The 20,121-nt window shown below is 49.2% G+C and overlaps 1 protein-coding gene across 19 annotated transcripts in view; it reads right to left on the bottom strand.

Annotated features, from left to right (window-relative positions):
- The window catches only part of celf2 (cugbp, Elav-like family member 2), a 121,596-nt gene that overhangs the window by 9,611 nt on the left and 91,864 nt on the right, over positions 1-20,121 (bottom strand). For 6 of the 19 annotated variants that reach the window (XM_057022161.1, XM_057022160.1, XM_057022165.1 and 3 more), the window contains 5 exons: positions 18,151-18,285; positions 12,702-12,781; positions 7,391-7,552; positions 5,898-5,961; positions 2,367-2,501 (listed from right to left, as the gene is read on the bottom strand). In XM_057022161.1, coding sequence (XP_056878141.1) covers positions 2,367-2,501; positions 5,898-5,961; positions 7,391-7,552; positions 12,702-12,781; positions 18,151-18,285 — 576 coding nt within the window. Of the gene's footprint in view, positions 1-2,366; positions 2,502-5,897; positions 5,962-7,309; positions 7,553-12,701; positions 12,782-18,150; positions 18,286-20,121 lie in introns of all 19 variants that reach the window. The other 13 variants (XM_057022156.1, XM_057022155.1, XM_057022158.1 and 10 more) reach the window with 3 other exon arrangements.

Here is a 20,121-nt window from a genome sequence, read left to right as displayed (position 1 = left end):
TGAGGACAGGAAAGAGAGAAGGAGAGCTGTTACTTAAGAACTGAAACTCTCAAGGTTCCCCTTCCTGTAGAGATTTTCTTCTTAAACATAGTTGACCCTGTTTGACCTTTGGCGCCGCTGAGGGTCCGTTTTAAATTAAATTGGAGGAATTTTGAAATCACCATTAGAAGTGCAGAGAAGCCGCATTGAAAGCTGGCAGCTCCGGTCGAGGCTGCGCGGCGTGAATGTTTTAGAGCTGTCTGGTCTACAGGAAGTGGTCACCCTGGCCTTTTGAACACACGGCAATACAATCGTGTGAGAATGGAGTTTAAAGTGGGGCAGATGAGTGCAGGAGAGCGCTGTTCCCTTTGAAAGGATCTGCTTCATCCAGCACCTTATTTATCGGCTGAACCCATCAGAACGCACGTGTCGGAATAATGAGAAGCTTCATGGTGTGTTTGCAAGATGAGGTTGTGAAAAATACACACACACACACACGCGTACGTGGACCTAAAAAATAAAAGAAAGCGCAAACATACAGAAAGGGAAGAGCACAGCCAGCTTAAAACATCATCCGTGGGAACGTTTGGACTCCAGCCAATCTCGGCAGACGCACACACACACACACACACACACACACTCACTCCAGGTGAAATGTGGAGAAGTCGGATGGGGGAGGACGGAACGGCAGTAGGTCAGAGTGTGATCTGTTGCACAAAACGGCGTGAAAAATACCCAGGAAATGTAAATATTCATGTACAAGCACATCAAAAGACAAGAAAAGCCCATCCTGGCTTCGTGGAAACGCTCCCGCCTTTGCTGCAGAGGTTCTAGCGCCAGGAAAAGGGGTGATGGAGGGAAGACGTCGGCCCGTATCCATGCAGAAATGTCTGTGTTTATCAAAAGCGGCGTGACATTTGCGGCTTCACTGACACATGCAGCTCGACCGCTCATTCGCAGCGAGTGGCCGGACCTGAGCCGGAAGTGGGATGGAGGAGGAAGGAGGAAGAGCAGAGAGCGAGCGGAGAGAGAGGGGAGGGGGGTGAAAAGGAGCCTTCATGTGCATGCTCTGTTGGGAGCGCGCACTAAAATAAAAAACACCGGCTGGCAGAGTGGGGACACGCCGCCGGGAAGCGGGGAGAGACGGAGGAGTTGCTGTGAAGGAGCGTGGCAACGAAACAAAAAGGCAACGAGCGTTTGAAGGCGGTGATATTTAACCTGAGCTCGGTTCAGACGTCAGCCTGACTGACTGCTAACTGGCGCCGCAGCACGTACAGATTTCCTCGTAGCTGAAGTGTTTGACACCCATCAAGGGAGTTTTGATGTCAGATGCTCCGTTTTGTAGCTTCCCACTGCAGACGAACCTGCCCTCTCCCAGGAATAACATATCTGAAGCCTCGTGTTCTTGTACACAGCTGCAGTAAAACTGAACCCTGATGCCTGATGTTTACCGTCTCTGTGCCTCTGCAGCCCTCCATGGCCGCGGCTAGCAACAAACTGGACAGCTAGCATCCAGGAAACAAAAGCTAACACTGGCTGTCCAGTTACCCCAGGAGCGCTGCCAAGCCCTCCTTCTAATCCTGCTGGAGTTAGCGTCAAAGCTAGCCTTTACTCCTGCGCAAACATTGAATCTGAAGTCCAAAGGTTTATCAGGGTCGACTGGATCTGGAGCGGTGTGTGTGTGTGGTAAGTTTCTGGACCCTGTATGTCCAGACATGACGTTCTTTAGCTTGTTAGCGAAGGCACCCTTCTTGCTCCTGTGACCCCGGAGTTCCGTCACAGCGCTCTTGGCTGAGTTTCTCTTCAGGATCCGGGCCGTCAGCTCTGTTCTTTCCACAGCCGGAACCTCCGAAACGAAGCACATGACAGGAGGCGACACCTAGTGGAGACTCTGCGATCTTCAGGCGCCAAGTGACCTGTTCACCCCTCCCATCCAGCTACAAGCGGACAACAAACACGCTGACACAGATAAACGAAACGCCACGTTCGACAACACAGCCGCAGTCTAAGGTGACAGAAACACTGAGAACCACCACACAGACCCGGAGCACAAACACAGACAGACATGCACACGCGCGCACATATACAAGTGCATGTGTGACGCGGTGGCGTGGAGGCCGGGACCACACGGACAACACAACATGGGTTCTACTGAGATGAAGGGCTGATGAACACACCGTGGCGACGGGGCCGCAGCGCAGGTCAACAACAATGATCGGAAAAATGGTGATGGTGGCGTTTCGATGGCTGGTTGATGGCGGCAGTGATGGCGGTGGAGTACCAGGGGAATCATGGGGGCAACAACAACGGTGACGATGCAGACGGAGGAAGGAGGCAGGCGTCGGAACCCCAGCCACCACCTCCGACCCGGGTGGCTGCGGTGTTACCTGGGCTGGCCAACGCTCCCAGGGAGGCGGCGTTGGAGGAGAGGGGGTTTGTGTTGGACGGACTGGCTGAGTTTTGGGCTGCTGCCGCCGCTGCCGCTAAAGTAGCCAGGTTCTGCAACTGCAGAGCACTCATACCTGGGGAGAGGAGCCAGAGAGGGTGGTGTCAAACCCGGGCAGCGAGGCAGTGGGCGTGGCGCGGCTGGACCGGGACGGATCTGACGGATCGGCGTCCGCAGAGCGTTTCCCGCCGCGTCTTTTTACGTGTGTTTGCCTTTGTGAGGAGTCTGCAGCGTGTGGAGACAGCACAGCAGCTGACTCTGCTAATAAGTCCCAGATGTGTTCGGAGGAGCAGCTGTTGTGTTTAGGTTTGCTGCGTTTCTCCGAGGCTGAAATAATCGCTCGGATTTAGACAAACTTTGATGTTTCCCCGTGTAAGCGAAAACCCTCCGCTGCCTTTCTACCAAGATTTAACGAGCTCTTCCTCTTCTCTCAAGTAGATTTCAGTGTAATAAATCAATAAAAACGGTAATTACGGACAGCGACTTTTGAGGGGAAAGTTTCAGCCTTGCTTTTGTTTCATTTGTCTGCGGATGCAATAAAAACCAGCTTTTGGATGAGCTCGAAATCCCGGGACCTTAAAAATAATAAGAAAATAATCAAAACCTACTGGGATATTTAATATTTTCAAATTAAATGGTCTGTCATAAAACATAGAACCCACAGCTGCGAGCTGGTACCAGTCCAAACTGGTCCTGCTACTGGACTATTTCTGCAAGTAAATGAGCAGTTCAGTCTGTGCATGTGTCAGTGCGTGTGTGTGTGTGTGTGTGTGTGTGTGTGAGAACCTCAGAATACAACCATTTGTTACCACGCAGGAGCGTCCTTGGACTAATGAGCATGTCAGAGTTAAAGGGTGGACACTCAGTATGAGGCGTATGTGTCGTATATACAGTCTGGATGTATATACGCTCCCATGAAAGTAAACACACACACACACACACACACACACACACACACACACAAAGACACACACTCTCTCACTCGCTCCAACTCACTCGCACACACACACACACACACACACACACACACAATAATCGACATACGACAAACAAAACAACCCGAAGCTCCTCCCGCTGAAACGGTCGTTTCCCAGACAACCGAAGGAGCCAATGACCGCGGGTGGCCCGAGCCCTCGCTGCGATTGGCTGATCACATATAGGAGAAAAGGTCTTTTTTCAGGTTTTTAAAGGTTTAGGAAGTGCGCGCGTGCGTTTTACCCGTCTGTGATTATTAAAAACCAAAAAACAACAATCTTGTTTTTCAAACCATTCTTGTCGATTTCCTGTAAAGGAGATTTCTGGGTGGAATTAAAGCAGCTGTGTTCTCTCTCTGTTTACCAGAGATCTTTTCTAATCGGTTTTTCTGAGCCATTTCCCCCGTAACCCCCCCCCCCCCCAAGCGGACTCTGCTTAAGTCAAAGCAAATGCTAATAATGGCTAATGAGTTAGCATTCCCTGCTGAAAACGCGGTGTTCGTTCACAAACTGTCGAGTCATCAAGCGCGCTCCCACCATCAAACACACCTGAAGCGAATCGCCCCGCGGTTCAACTTTGCTTTTTAACTTTCATTTCATCGTTCTTGTCTTCCTCCTCCCTCGTTCTCATTTATATTCCCGCCTCTTCTGCCCACGCGTCCCTCCGCCTCATCAGAGTGGACCCCCCCCCCCTCCACATCTCACACTCGCTGTCCTGGAAAGCGGTTGGAAGGTCAAAGGTCAAGTTGGACCTTTGTGCTGAAGCCACGCAGCAGAACGGACGGAGGCCCTACAGGAGGCTGGAGCCTGACGTGCGCCACCTTTGAGCACCGCAAACGTGGCGGCGTTAGCATAAAAGCTCCCGCGGCGCGACTACAGCGTGGAGCAGATGAGCGAAGGCTGGGTTACAAACCCCCCCCACCCCCGACAATCGCTCCGCCACCACCGTCCAAAAACCCAGACTGGGCAGATGGCGCGACAGCGAGCGCGTGCGACTGTGCACACGCACGTGCACGGAGCTGCGGCAGACATTGGCGCCGAATCAAAGCCTGGGCGCCGCAGCTCGTCGTGTTAAAGGCTGGGACCAGATGCCGCCCCGCTGTGTCACATCTCCGCCAATCGCACGCGCTCGCTCCCTCGTTCCCCTCTGCTGCAGATGGACGACGACAGATCCAAAACCCCGACGCCGGGACCCTCCGTTGGTTCCAAATCCACATTTTTACATGAGAGCTCCAAGACACGTGTGTAAAAAAATCAATAAATGGAGCCGCCTGGAGCGCCCCCTGGAGGATGCAGACGGACGCGCAAACTCCCAATGCAAAATCCAAAGTCCTAAATTACCAAGAGGAGAATTCAGAAACTCAGAAACACATTTGTTCGCATCCACTAATGGTTATAAAGTCGTACTGGGGCAGCTGAGAGCCTCCCAGTGCCAAACGCTGCACAATTAAGAGCTGGCCCCTTATTTTTGAAAACACCCTGGGATGGATGGATGAGGGGAGAGGAGGGCGTGAGGGCTGGAGGGAGGAGCAAAGGGGGGGATGAGGAAGAGAGAGAGAGGGGTTGGAAATCATCTCAATTTAACGGCCCAAATGACGGAGATTTGCTCTTGTTCAGCGTTTAATAGGAGGCTTCTTGACGCGCTCAGGGCTCAGATTAAAACAGAACTGGGTTAATACAACGTGCACATTTTAGTGCATCAGCTGCACTTTGCAGCGCCGGCCCGTCTCTCCGCCCGTCATTTTCCATTTTCCTGGAGTCCCTTTAATTCATTAGCGCCTGAGTGCGGACGCTGGCTCGGCCCAGAGCAACATTTCATTACAAATCAGACTAAACTCGTCTATTTAAAACTGATTCGGCTCTAACAAGTTGAATCCTGCTGCATTTAGAGCTCCATCCATAAAAGCAGAAATGGGCGCTGGTTAATCTTCTCCCCTCGAGGGAAACGGACGACATCGTTAGTGTCGGGTTTTCCATGACAGTGGATTTCTTATCTGCATTTTTTTTTGGGGGGGGTATTATGATAATTGAACTGATTCTGAGAGGTTGCCAGGTTTTCTTACCACTGAAACAAGCTAACCACGTTAGATTTGACCTGAATGAGCGACGGCTTGACTGTCACGGCTCAGAGGACCGGCAAAGAGGCCACTAGGTGGCGTCAGCCTGCAGCAGAGGGGCTCTACTTTGGACATCCTCCTCTCCTCCTTTTGCTTTTTCCATTTCTTTCTTTGTGATTCATCCATCCCTGCAAAGCCGCGGTGCTAATGTTGCACGCCCAGGGCACAACTCTTTGTCTGGCCTCATTAAAAGATCAAGACAATTCTTAGCAACACTTAATAAATCTTCGGGGCAAGAATCCCTCTTAACTCTGCCATGCGAGTTCATCTGTTATGCTCTTTGGTCCTCTTTTTTAGAAGTCTGTGAAGAAGATAACAGGAAGGTGCGCCAAAGAGCCCGCTGCTGTTGTGTATTTCCAGGGAGCGATTTTCTTGCCTTACCGGCCATCTGCTGGATCCCGCTGAAGGCTCCGAGGTTACCAGAGGAGGCCGCCTGCTGAAGCAACTGATGGCAAGAGAGAGAAAGAGAAAAAGAAAGGAGGGTGAAACAAAGACCAAAGCTTTGACGTCTCTACAATGCTACACTGAGAGGCTAAACTCCTAATGAGTTAGCATTGTGGCTATTGCCTCAGTGCTCCATGAGTAAATGAGCTGCTAATAAAGTCTGATCTTCCCTCCAAGCAAGAGATGTTTGCATTCATCTACGATTCTTCCAGACAAGTTGAGCATGAAAGCTCTAATCTAGCCGACTAATTAGATTCCAAAACAAAAGTGGAATACTGATGTTGTCAAAAACTCATCCTTCAAAGACTGGAATTAACAGCAAATTAACATCTTGTTTCCACTGTGTGATTCTTTTCGTCATTTGCTTCTAGACAACGGCGAAATCTCTTTAAAAGACATGAAAAAGGAGCGAAAGGTCACGGAAACAAGAGCGAGGATTCACAAAAGAGTTTTTACAAGGGAGTTTGGAGGGAAATGGGAGCTGTTAGCAGCTAGCATGTAGAGCTTGGTTAGTGTGGAGCTCTAAAGCTCGAAAAGAAGATTAAGAAGAAAAAACCTAATGAGGTCAGAACATTCATGGATTTTTTTTAAGCCAAATCCTGACATTAGAAAGATTTTATAATTCCAGAGTAACATATTTAATTTTTCCTTTTAGCAGAAGTGGATATTTTGGGAGCTAAAACCTATAAAACAACCATTTTTGCACCCCTTTTTTTTTTTTTTTTTTACCAAAGTTCTACTTTGTTGCCCGACCCCAGTGTGGGCGGGCGGAAGAAACCCGACGTGGTCGTTCTGGCATTAATGCAACAATTAGAGAAGCGCACAAACGCAGGAGGGCCGAGCTGATCTAATGAAGGAGACGGACAAAGACGGAGACTGTCTGAAGCCCCGTTTGAACGTTCTTCCTCTGCACTGATAAAAACATTTAATCTGCGCTGAATGACGTTCCTTCGCTGCTGCAAATTAGCAGGAACTGAAGGGCGTTTCTGGGAGACGGCGCCGGCTACAGATGACACGGTGGTAATTTTGCCATCACAAGCCGAGAAAGTGATTATCACTTTGTAATCACAATAAAAAGGAGGACTTTCAAAATGTCCTTGTGTGGAAACTTTGATTGACAGCTTCTGGAAGGAGGCTGTACCCTTGCCTTCATTTCCCTTTGTTCAAATTTGGGGACATTGTTGACTTTTGGCAGCTTCAGACCCGAATCAGAGACCTCATTTCCTCAATACAAGAGGAGGAGAACAATAATGAGCAGGAAAGAACGTTAGAACAAAAGGAGGCAGAGGAGGAGGAGGGACAGAGTGTTTTAGGATTATTCTTTCTTTCTCTGGTTTTGCAGCACTGACTGCGGCGGCGTTGGCCACGGGGCTGCAGTGAGGGGCGGATGAGGTGATGGTGGAGGTGGGCGACGCGGCGGCTCTTCTTACTGCCAGATACTGCGGGGTGAGGCCGCCCAGGCCCGTCAGGCTCCCCCAGGTGGTGGCACTGTTGAGCTGCTGCATCTGCTGCGCCAGCTGCTGCTGCAGACGCCGCTGCTCCTTGTCCTTCTGCGTGTCGGCAAACTTCACCACAATAGGAGACGAGCAGCCCTGAGGAAGAGGAAGAGACGGAGAAGAAAAAGTCACCCCCTCGAAGGAAAATCTATAATACTTAATCGCGGAATAGCACCTTTAAATGCTGGGGGAAATAAAATTGTAATCTCATATCTGAGGAAGTCTGAAAACGATAACAACGCAACGAATGGTCACATCTAAAGGAAATAAACCTTGTGGTTCTGTAAGTTATCGTCACTCTTCACGTCTCAATCGGCAAAAAACTCCCCCCAAAAAACTCTACGAGCCGGCAAACAACATATCTGATGAGACCTCGGAGGCACTCGGGAGTCCAGAAGAGGAAGAACTGGGGACCAAAACTAACCCACACCCACACCCACACCCACACACACACACACACACACACACAGGAAACCTGACTCTAAAGCCAGCGGGCTTTCTTCTTTTACCACCAGGGTTCAGTTATCTCCGAGTCCAGATTGGTTTCACCAGAAAGAGATTTCCTGACTTCTCTAAGTATTTCATCATCTCACATGAGGAGAGCTGCGCGCACGCGCGGCGTGTGTGTTGCTGCAAATTAATGCGTGTGTGAATGTGTAAGATACAAAAGACAGAGAGCGATTGATTATGATGACCACAGAGGGTGCTGAGAGGGAGATTTAGAGTCAAAAAAAGTGGAGTCTTGGAATCAAGAGGGTGTGTGTGTGCGTGCACACAATTGTGACTACCACACACATTAAAGGGACATAGAGTAAAATCAGAAGGCTGTGGATGACAGTTCCAGCGACTGAACACGAACGGGCGCAGCGTTTCTCCCACACCGCATCAAAGCCTGACGGAGGCCCAGTCGGTGCGAAACAAAGGCGATCCGCCACCGGAGAACATCATCCTTTTGATGGAGACATCTAGTTGGAGGCGCCATCGGAGCATGGCGAGGGATAGAATTGCTCCAGCTACTGTTTCCAGCTAACCAGTGACGGCTGGTTACCTGCCTGTGCGTAGATGCGGCCCCTTCCCGGCGGTTTTAGCAGCTATACAAGCTAGCGTCGCGTCTAGCGGCCTCATTTCCTTCATTAATATCACATCGCTCCAGCTGACAGCGCCTGGAAATGCTCCTAGTCCTGGCCGCGGAGAGGTTCCTGAAAAACTGGACGATGCCTTCAAGTCTTCCTGTAAGTGATGGGTCACCTCAGCGCCGACAGGATGAGAACATGTGTCGGAAAAGCAACACCGCCTGCTGCTGTTGCCATCTGCGCGTTTCCCCTCAAAGAAACAAATCATCATTGATTTGACCGCGGGGGATTTTCAATAATTCATCACAGATTAGCAACAGCTTGAACTTTCATATATGAAATGCCGACTGACTGTAGTGCTAATCAGCCATGAGTGAGATGAATCACTGTCCTGGGAAATCCGTGTTCCTCCACATTTACAAAAACACTTTTTTATCCCCAAAGAGTCAAAGATTAAAGTAATAATCTCTTGACTCCTCATGAAATCAAAACGAGTGAAACTCCTCATGCAAGTGGAATCGCAGCAACCAATCAAAGTTCTCCACGTTTACAGTTGGATAAATTCACCTCTAACGGATGCGACGCCATGCTAATGCTAGCTTTCACCGACGCTAGATCTAACGCCGTCGCAGAAGCAAACCGTGTAAATATCATTAATGGCAATCTGCGTTTCCTGGCGTTAACCTGATGACAGCGTCTATCGTAGACGGATCTGTGTTTCAGAGGCTGCGGGATGAAAGCCCTCCAACGCGACCCCACCGCCGCGATGGAAGCTGCGTTGAGGCCAGTTGGTTATTGGGTAATGGTTGTAGGTAGTTGCAGCTGACGGGCGCAATTACACCTCATGTTGCGTTGAACAAAATTTGCGAAACCATCTGATTTGCTTTGAATTGGCCACTTTTGAATGCAAACAACAGGGGGCAATGTGATGAGTTTGTCTCTCGACGGGCAGCAAAACATTTCAGGAGGCCCTCAACACGCGAGACTATTACGCACAATTATTAACACGGCGAACTAGCCAACATGAGAAGGCTAATTTAGGATTTTTAAATGCTACTTCAGTCTTTCTAGAGTAGGAAAAAAAGAACAACCCTGTTTCTCTGCATTTGACAAATCTGGCATACGTATTTTTGCGGCTCGTTTGGACGACTGGCTGTGAAATGTGCACGTTGGGGTTCCTTTAAAGACCTCTCGAGTTTTTCAGATCGTTGCGCAACCCACCTGTGATTGACAGGTGGCTCCATGGAGGCTTATGGCCTGACAACCTGTATTCTGGGAACGACTCTGCAGACGCGACAATAAGCACCTGGCATAATTAAAATGATGTAATTACAGCATATGGGCAACGTGCCGCGCTGCGAAAATACCCATCAGCACCTTCTTCAGGCTGTGATTTGACCTCAGCATGCACGGGCGCACGTGCGAAAAAATAAAAAAGTTGAGGATTCAGTTGGCAAATAAATCTCAACTTGAGCGCCTGAAGCCGACTATCGGAGACGAGCGTGAAGAGAGATTTACACACGTGGAACCGCGTCGCTCTGTTTACCCTGAAAAGATCTTTTCCAGAGAGTTTCACTCGAGCTGCCTTGAGATGGCGCCGTCTGCGGAGGCTAAGACAAAGGGAGGAGGCGGGGCCTGTCCCAGGCAGAAGCCTCCGTGTCGAGTAAATGAATCACCAGAAATACGGTGGGACCTCTACTTACGAACGTCTCTACAGGCGGAATTTTCAGGTTACGAAGTGTCTCAGTGGGAAAATATTTCCTCTTGTTATGAAAGAAATTTCAGGATACGAAAGGCAAAAATACGCTACCGCTGCTACTCGCAGCTCGCGGAGTTTAGCGAACGCAAACTTGCTTGTAGCTGCTCTGCCATTGGCTATCGCCTAGCATCTTCCTGTCATCCCATTGGCTAGGAGGGACGTCAATATGTACAAGTTTGTGTGTATCCCAGCGTCGCCTTCGTTTAACTTTTATTTATTGTGGGTGTTCGTATGTTTGTCCATTAGATGGTGGTGTTACCACAAGTGTTAACATTCGTTGCTAGTAATGACGGCTAATGTAAGATTAGCCTGTAATAAAGTTCATTTTGTTCCTGGAGAAGCCTTGCACTGAATTCCTACATTTATTGTGCGGTAATCTAATTGTAACATGTATTTGTTACATGTTTTGATGCATTTTTATGATTTATAAAAAAAATATGTCCGAATTTTTGGGGGCTTGGAACGGATTAGGGCATTTACATGGAAAACGCATCTCTACTTATGTAATTTTCAGGTTACGAAACAACTTCCGGAACCAATTAATTTTGGAAGTAGAGGTCCCACTGTAATTACTTGAAGCGTGTCTGCAGGTCTGCGCCGCAGCGGAAGAGTTTGATTTAACTGCAGTCGACTTCCTGTCGGCTCCGTTCTGAGGACAAAGACGAATAAACTGACCTGGTTTACCTCCACTGGTCTTCTGGAATCAAAAATAACGCTGCCGTCAACAATCCTGCTTACATCTTTCCTCTAACGCCCCTTCAGGTGTGGGGGAGGGGCTTATGAGATACCTCGACCAGCCACCAGGGGGTGGTTATCCATATCGGTTCCTCTCATTTAGTTAAAATGAATCTGCGTTTTGCTTCCTCGTTGGATGGAAAACGCGAGAGCATCGACCACGGTGGTGGAGGGCGGGGCTCCGCGCCCGCTCCCCTCTTCATCAGTCTTCAGCCCGCGGCCACATTTCATTACGGCCTGACATTCAGCCCGCACGTGCGCCGCCGTGTACCTGAATGTCACCGGGTAATCAGAACAGATATGACAGCAACGGAACCATCCAGACCCCCTTGTGAGTGTTCTAAACACACAAACATGCAAACACACACACACACACACTCCAGCAGAGACAATAACCGAACGGTGTGTTTACCACAGCTCATTCTCCCATACAGACTGGGAGTAATTACTTTCAGATGGTAAAAACGGGGAGCGTCGGTGCTGCGGTTCAGGTGCCCCCGAGGCTCCGCGGCTCCTTTTTTTTCAGATGGGAACGGAGGAATTCCGCCATCGTCCACTGCAGTATGGCTGCGCTGTGGTTTAAGGCCCGTTTCCTGTGAGCACCCAGTCATGGTGGTGGTGTTTACTGGTGGTGGTGCCGGGAGAGATGGCTGGTAATTCCAGATTATGTGTGATCGTGTTCTGTTTAACTCAGAACAGGAGCTGTCCTGATATACATAAACATATATAAAATATCCACGCAGACACACAAACAAGGGGAGGGGGCACGTTTCCCTGATGACAGGGTCACGGCACTTCATGAGCAGCCTTGATTATCATGATCAGCTCTAATGAGGGGGCTACGGGGCGAACGGCGGTCTTCTTTCTTTTCCGCTTTAACAATGTCTGTTATTAGCACTTTTAGTCTGCCTCCTGCCGAGTCACACGTCTTCTACCATGTAATTCTTCCCAATCGCAGGCCTGTCACCCAGCCTGAGTAGCGGCCTGCCACCGTCCACAAAGGCCGCCCTGCGAGCGGAGGGAGGAAGAACACAGCTGGGGCGGCTGCAGCAGCTGCTGGGCTTCAGAACGCCCGTGACGCCCCGGCTCTGGCGCCTATATTGTCTGTGTTTGCCTGGGTTTGACCGGAAAGCGAACTGGTGTGAGTGCGCGACACAGAGACGCAGCTACCTTCTGATTAAGGATGGGGCTGGAGGTCTGAACTCAGCCGTCTTCCTAACCGACACAAGCTAACACGAAGCTAACAAGCTATAAAAGCCTGCACCTGTCCGCACAGGCTGATCACACTCCAAGCTGGGAAAAAAACTGCTCATTTCTGCCACTTCTTAAACTGGAGGGGCAGGAAAACTACTGGGCAACATGCAAAAACATGAGGAGCAACACATTAGTGACAAGCGGGGACTTATTTAGCCGCGCGAGGGGGTTTTGAGGCATAATCGCCATGGATACCGAGCGCCCATTGATTTGATTCTAGATCTGAAGCTGGGATTTTATGTTTGAGTATGTTTGATGTGGTGAGCATGAAGAGGATGAGAAGTTGTTCAGAAGGCCTTGGCAGAAAAGGCCAACGGTATCTGATTGTTGAATCGACCTTTTTCTTACATCCAAGTGTGAAAACATGCAACTCAAGTCTGAACTATACTGGAAAACAGGTAAAGAAAGGCCGAGAGTACCGTACCTCCATGGTCTGAGACTGGTGCATGGCTTTGATTGCATTCTGTGCCATAGCTCTGGTGGAAAAGGTGACAAACGCACATCCTGTAGGGAGGGCAGAGGAGGGGAGGAGGGAGGGATGGCGGGACAGTGGGAGGGAGAAGGGGGCAGGTAAGAGGGGCAGGAGGAGGAGGAGGAGGAGGAGGAGGAGGGAAGACAAGAAAGAACAAAAACAGGACAAAAGGTTTGGACACGTCGTTGTTATAAAAAAACTGAAACAGAGATTGATACAGAGAACAGCTCACAGGCAGACAACAGTGTTCTCAGTTGCTGCGGCAACAACAGCCGAAAAACGAGCACAAGTGTCGTGACAGGAACAGCCACCCCTCCCGACCCAACATCTCGACCCCTTCGTCAGCAGACGGAACAGCGGCGTCCTCCTCCTCTCTTACTGTCAGCGTCTCTCACCCCCCCCCCCCCCGCCCCCTCCCTCAGCGCCGGCCGAATTAGTCATACCTGAATTCAGTCGCTTTCAACAGCCCAACAATGTAAATCAGCTCAAATTTGCATGAAAGTGATTTGAATTCATTTGGGTCTGTGTTATGTGTCTGATTGGATGCCCTCTCTCTCTCCAACAGGAAAGACAGGCGGCGGCGAACCAGACAAAATATCTGCGGGGGCCCTCTGGAAGAAGGGAATCAGACCGAAAATCATATTAATTTGCTCCGCGGAGACGAGAGGACGGTGGAAGAGAGGAGGCCGGAGCAGATTTCAGCCAATCAAAGGTGCTTTGAGGGAGTTACTGGTGCTGCTGGACAGGAGATGATGTGTTTGTCTGGCTGGACGGGGGCCGATTAGGGATGATAAAGTTGCTTAAAACCGGCCCCGGGAACACCCACCCAGGACTAAACACGGACATGTTAGCGCAGCCAGGCCTGAACCGATTAACACATGCTCACACGCACACACACACACACACATGGAAACACAGACACACACGTGTTCAGGTTCGGCTGGCTGACGAGGAGGGAAAAAACGGGAGAAAAATGAACAGCCTGGGTCATGTGATAGACTCTCCCTGGCTGTGTGGACAGATGAGTGGGGGGCTGGGGAAGGATAATGAAGGGGGGGGGCAGAGAGAGAGAGAGCGAGAGAGAGAGAGAGAGAGAGAGAGAGAGAGAGAGAGAGCAGATGTGGCGAGGAATAGATGTGATCATTGTCCTCTTCCACCTCTATCAAAAAGCCCACGGTTGCCGTGATAGAACGAGGTCGGGAGTGACGGACGGCTGGTCCTCTCCTCCAACCGCAGGATCCAGAGAACATGGGAACGCGTCCTTGCAGGGGGCCACATGTCAACACGCCCGCGACACCGGTGCGCGTTTCCACAGGGAAACAAAATGCTGCGGCGATATTTCGAGACGCACTTCGACATGGTCTTTCCCTCGCTCAGAAACATCGTAGAGGGCGTTTTAATCGCCCCCGGAAGGTTCTCACAGAGGGCCCTTTGTTAATGCCCCATCCAGAGGACACTTTACTTGCTATACTGGCTGGCTGCGTCTCTGCTGAGAACGCACCCTAGAGGGCATTACATCTATCGGGGGGACACTTTACTGAGCTTTAACTGTTGAAATAGTGTCCTCCAGCGGTATTTGTCACATATTATCCAATGGTAGAGCATTTTAGAAGCCATTGTGTGACGTCTCCTGAGGGGAACGCATCTTAAATGATGCTTTATTGACCTGAGCCAGTGGGGGCGCTATTTGTTAACTTTCCAATGTAACCGAGCTCAAATTGAACTGATTTGGGAGGGGAATCAAATGAAATATGGCCCCGTTATTGTGTCGGTATTTAAAGGTGTTTGGTTTGCTTCACCAGGCAGCGAAGCTAAAGTATTGTGAAGCTCGAAGGGAAATATTCACATAAACGTTCAGATATTCGGCTCGTAACCAGCAGCCGATGTTTAACTTATGCTTACTCATACCTTCAAACCCCTGTCATAAAAAGTACTCCTTTTATTTGTGTGGAGCAGCTTCTGGACCCTTATTCAAGCTATCCCACATTGTTTCTTCACCTATTCTGTCCTTGCTAGATTTTATTTTGTCTTCTCGACTTCGATATAAAAGTGGCCTCGCTGACTATGTTTGATTGCATTGAGAAGGAAACAGAATGAGGCTCGATCGGGACTTCTGAAGCACCCTTTCCTGCTGTTTTCTACCCTCTCCTCCAGTTTAGCCTGTGTCCAGGTTCAGGAAGTTGCCCTTGGCTCCTGCAGAGGACCACTGTCCCGGACCGGACCAGTTAAAGAGGGAATGTCCATTTTTGACCCTTCTATTTCTAAAACTGGCCAGCTTCATCGCCGTGGAGAAGGAAACGCCAGTTGTTGCCTTCAGTTCGGGAATGTTCTTCAGCCAGTTTCTACACCGACTGATTAAAAGACAGCTATTAATAAAGCGGGGGAAGTCTTTAGTAACGACATTTCTCTGGCTGGTTTGGGCGTCTTGCTTTTTCACGACACAGCGATGAAATGTGGGTTCTAAAAATACCTCGCGGGCCATATTCTGTCGTCACTGGAGAACCAACAGTCCTTTAATGAAAGTAGGGTAGCTCCCCTGGCCTAGCTATCCACTGGTGATGTGATCCATATTTTATTAATAGCGGGAGAGCGGCGCGCTCTTCTGATTGATATCACCATTTAATAGGAGCTCAGCAGCGCGGCTAGGTGGGACTGGGAGCTCTGGGACCTGACAGCACATGGAAAGCCTGTCTGCTTCCAATCCAGTTAGGGTCGTTTATTGACTTGCCAGGCTGGCGTGGGACTGGTGCCGCTTCCTCTTTCACTTGCATTCATGTCTAAACGGTTCATATCAGAATCTGGCCATCGCATCTGAAATATTGATGAGGACAAACCGAAAAGGGAGAGAAGGAGGGATCAGGGAAGGGAGGGACGGGCTTGGCATGTGTGGGGGGAAAAAGGAGGACAAATTAACTGAGATTCTAGGACAGCCAGGGTGAGCGGAAGATGGCGTTTACTCTGAGGCAGTTCTACATAACCTTGAAAAAAAAGAGAGAGAGAAACACGTTCAGGAAGTGAGACATCCAAAACATTCACAGGGAAAAAAAAAAAAAAGATGACCAGCAGGTTCACACTGGACCTGCGGGGACAAACGACAGCTCTTGTGACAGGAGGAGGAGGAGGAGAGTTTCTAAAAGACCCCCCCTGTCTCCTCAGCACACACAAGCCACAAAAGGGAGAGAAGGGAGGGGGAGGTGGGGGGGAGCAGGGAGAGAGAAGTATGGAGGGGGAGGGTGATGGGGGGGTATCCCTATTTTACGACCGGAGCTGGACAGAAATTGGATCGATGGCTGGAGCGGCTTGTTTATGGCTGAAATCTGGTCATGTTTCGACTTTATGGCTGCTTATTTTCATGTCAAGTCAACAAAGCCAGTTGTTTGACTGCTTGCTAATAGGCCAATTTGTGGTTTTTAAACAACCCCGGGAGGACTCCGTTTAGACCGCATCAATATACACAATTACATGAAGCCAGCAGGCCGTGGATTCTACAGGTGGACGCGTGGCTCTGCCTGCCGAGGCTGCGCTCTGATCTCCTCGCCCACATCCACCGAGGCGCCGCTGCCGCGTTCAGAGCCGCGCTTAAACGTGCTCTCGTGGCTACAGATTATGTATTGTCAGAGCTGATTCAGTGGCCGTCGCTGATAGAACGAGACCAAGAAAAAGGGGGCCGGGACCTGGAAATTCGGCTGTTATGGCTGCGATTCAATCCCATTCTGTGGACTAATTTGTGTCTGACAATATTTTCTGGCCAGACTCTTCGATTTATTTGCCTTCATATCCTTCTACAAAAACCCGGGCCTGAAGGAAAATGATGCCGGACAGGAACGCGACAGAGGTGTGGCGCTGGTGGCCTAAAGGTGTTGCTGATGAACGGTTATTCTGCTGTTTTCCGACTGAAAAGGCCACAGAAGCTCTGCTGTGTGAAATGCCACTCAGGCGTACTGTCTGGGAAGGCTGGTAGGAACGCGCCCTCGGCCTCGCTGTGGAGGAAGCAGAGATCAGAGCAGTGGCTTACAGCGAGGCTAAACCTGGACAGCGGAGGGCAGGGACGTGTGGAAGGAGGTCAGAGGAGGGGGCGGCAGAGGGGGGAAGGGGGGATGTTGGGGCTGAGGCTGAGAGAGCAAGAGAGGGAGAGAAAAAAGAGAGAGAGAGGCAAAGAGATATATAGAGCGGAATCCATGTGCTCACAGTAGCCACAGCGGCCTCTAGGTGTCGCCACAGTTCATTTTTACCAGCCTGCGAGCCGACTTTAAAAAGTTGATGGAGATCTTCATTATAGAGCACGCAGCTGGTTCTCAACAATGACCGTGTCTGCTCAACACAACCCTGTTGGCTTTGTTTGGTTCGTTTTTTACTCAAACAGGTATAGAGGGGCTCTTTGACAGGTTCCGGTCCCCTGCCTTTACCGTCACCTGAACGCGTTATCCAGTTTTGCCTTTGTCAGTTCTTTGTGTGCTCACTGCTTTCATTGTTATTCTGGTTTCTCTGGCATGAATAAAAGATCTCACTTATATCAAATTCACAATACGAGTCCACTAATGGTCCGATGTGACAGATGTGGGCCACCGGGGATAAAAAAGAGCGTCGAGTGCTTCGTGTGTTTTAATCATGCGGACCCTTCACAGCGAGAGCTGCGTGCTGCAGCATCTGGGACGCGTCGCTGTGGCCCCATGAAAGGACTAGCATGTCCGTGGATGTTTTTGTACTCTCCTGCCGACTGTGACAACCTCGGCCTCCACACACGGCACAGCACAAAAAGGCTGTTTGAATCATTCCTGGGACAATCATCCCTGATTCAGGAGTTTTATATTACTCGTATTCATATGCTGCTCACTGACTCTCTTATTGAACAGGAAGGACAAAGACAGGGTTCACCTTCACTCAATGTCCATCCTCGCTTAGAAAGGCCTCTGTTGTTGGGCAACAACCTCTACTGGTGACGGTGAATTATGAAAGGTGAAGGTAAATGTGCTACAGTGCAAAAAAAAATGATGAAAAATTCAGCTGTTTTCATTACAAATGGAGGAGTGGCGGCAGTTTCTGAGTCCACAAAACATTTCTCGGGGACTCGGAGGTGAACAGACTCGCAACAACGCCAACACAACTGAAGCTAACTGTGAGAACTTTAAACATAAATGCAGCAACATCAAGTCGAAATTTCCCCGAGGATTCAGCGAAAATCATTCCTATTGTTACTTTGGGATCTCAACTGATTTTTATGTTTTGAGACACGGCCATTGGCTCCAAAACCAGACACGTCTTGTCAAAGATTTCCAACAAGTTTGTTATTGGCACGCTGGAGTCGCGCCGCAGTGAACAGCGGCAGCAGCTAGAGGGCGCTGTGGCCGAAATATCCACACCGTGTTTCATGTGGGTGGAAGAGGGTCGGAGCCACACGCACCTCTGCTCAGACCGTCGGGCCCTCTGAGGATTCGGCACTCCTCGATTTGTCCGAATGCAGAGAACATGACCCGGATGTCGTTCTCATTGCACTTCTTCGACACCATGCCGATGAACAACTTCCTGTCTTCCACTGCTGCAGACAAAAGAAGAAGAAGGCACTGTGACATATTCAGTAGAAGGAAACCATTATTTCTTTCTGTTTAAAAATAATGTTCAGGCAATCTGAGTTGCTTCCTCGCTCGTCAATGTGTCCTTGGCGGAAAGTGTTAATTAGCCTGCGTGCTAAAGCCTTTCCACAGCCCCCCCGACAATTCATTTGCACATTCATCTATTTTTGTTTTAGTTTTTGGCTACTTCCTCTCACGATCTTTTCTTATGAGAGAATATGACGGATCTTCTCTCACACCTTCAGGAGTGTTTGGGGGGTATTTCTGCCACGACTGCGTGTGACTGCTCCCACTGAAAGATGATAGCATTGTGTGCACATCTGACCAGGCAGCAAAAACGTTGCCCTGGAATTCTGAAGAACAGCAGAACAATAGAAGAGAAAAGAAAGACAGACCGGCGGCGACAAAAAGAATGTAAAAGGGAGAAAGACAATATGAGGCGACGAGGGGGGGGGGGGGTGAAAATAGCAAAAGACGAAACAAAACAGCAATTGCATGAAAGAGAGAAAGGAGGCAGACAACAGTGGGACAGAGATGAGCACAGGCAGACTCTGTGTGTTTCATCATGCCATCTGTAAGACTCTGATCAATGTCTCATTATCACTTCAACCCCGAACGCGTGCTGAGAATCTCCGGCCCTTCCTCCTCCTCTTCCTCTCTCCCTCATGGATTCATCCTCTTTCTCCGACCCGTTTCGGCCAGGTTAACCGTAGAACCCTGTGTGTTTAGGTGTTCAATGCAATGCTAATCCAATTCATTTTTAATGAGGGAACTGTCAGCTCTTACTGCGAGGCGAAGGAGATAAGCGGTCTGTTGCACTCTGGGAAATCAATAGTGCACTTGTTTATTTTGCTGTTTGAATTGTGTGTTTAAAAAACACACTGTTGGGATGCGCTGCCAAGATAAGTGTTGTTTCAAAAAGCTTTAACTCCTTTGTAGAAAATGTATGTGTGTGTGTGTGTGTGTTCATCACTCCAGAGGAAGATTACCACAAGTCTAACAGCAATGTAATTAATTAACTCTGTGTCGATAGAAGAGAGAGAGCAGATATCGTTACAAGTGACTGTTTCTGTGTATTTGGACGCGGCGCTCCGGCAGGCGGGAGTGTGTGATAAGACTCATAAAGCCGGCTCTGGGATGATCTGGAGTCAGCTTTCCATGCTGGGATTTAAAAAAAGAAAAAAAAGGAAAGAGAACATTTGATGGAATTGGCACCGTGCTGATTTTTAGCGTATTAAAGGAAAAGTTGCCTCGATAAATTTAATATGATTTCACCCGATGATGTCATGAGTTACGTCCATGCGCTGTACTCTAAGTAAACATTTATAGTAACTATTTCTGTCACACGACTGACGTTTGTGTCTTATCTGCCCTGCGCTCTTGTTGCTTAGCATGCTAGCTCCAGTATTGTTTCGCTGTGTTTCTTTCGTTTACATCATTGGATGATTATTTTTTTTAAAAATGGTGATGTTAAAACGCAAAAGTCTGCAGTCTTAATCAATTACAAGTCTTATTTTAGGTAAAAGCGTGGTGGTGGACAATTAAACTACATAATTAAACTACAGTGGGACCTCTACTTACGAACGTCTCTACATGCAAATTTTTCAGGATACGAAGCGTCTCAACGGGAAAATATTTCTTCTTGTTACGAAGGAACTTTCAGGTTACGAAGCCAAAAATACGCTACCGCTGCTACTCGCAGCTCGCGGAGTTTAGCGAACACAAACTTGCTTGTAGCTGCTCTGCCATTGGCTATCGCCTAGCATCTTCCTGTCATCCCATTGGCTAGGAGGGACGTCAAT

The sequence above is a fragment of the Takifugu flavidus genome, chromosome 22 (assembly GCF_003711565.1).
Source record: "Takifugu flavidus isolate HTHZ2018 chromosome 22, ASM371156v2, whole genome shotgun sequence".
NCBI classification, from domain to species: domain Eukaryota; kingdom Metazoa; phylum Chordata; class Actinopteri; order Tetraodontiformes; family Tetraodontidae; genus Takifugu; species Takifugu flavidus.
Note: the sequence above shows the minus strand (reverse complement) of the source record. Positions and strands in the feature narration are given on the sequence as shown.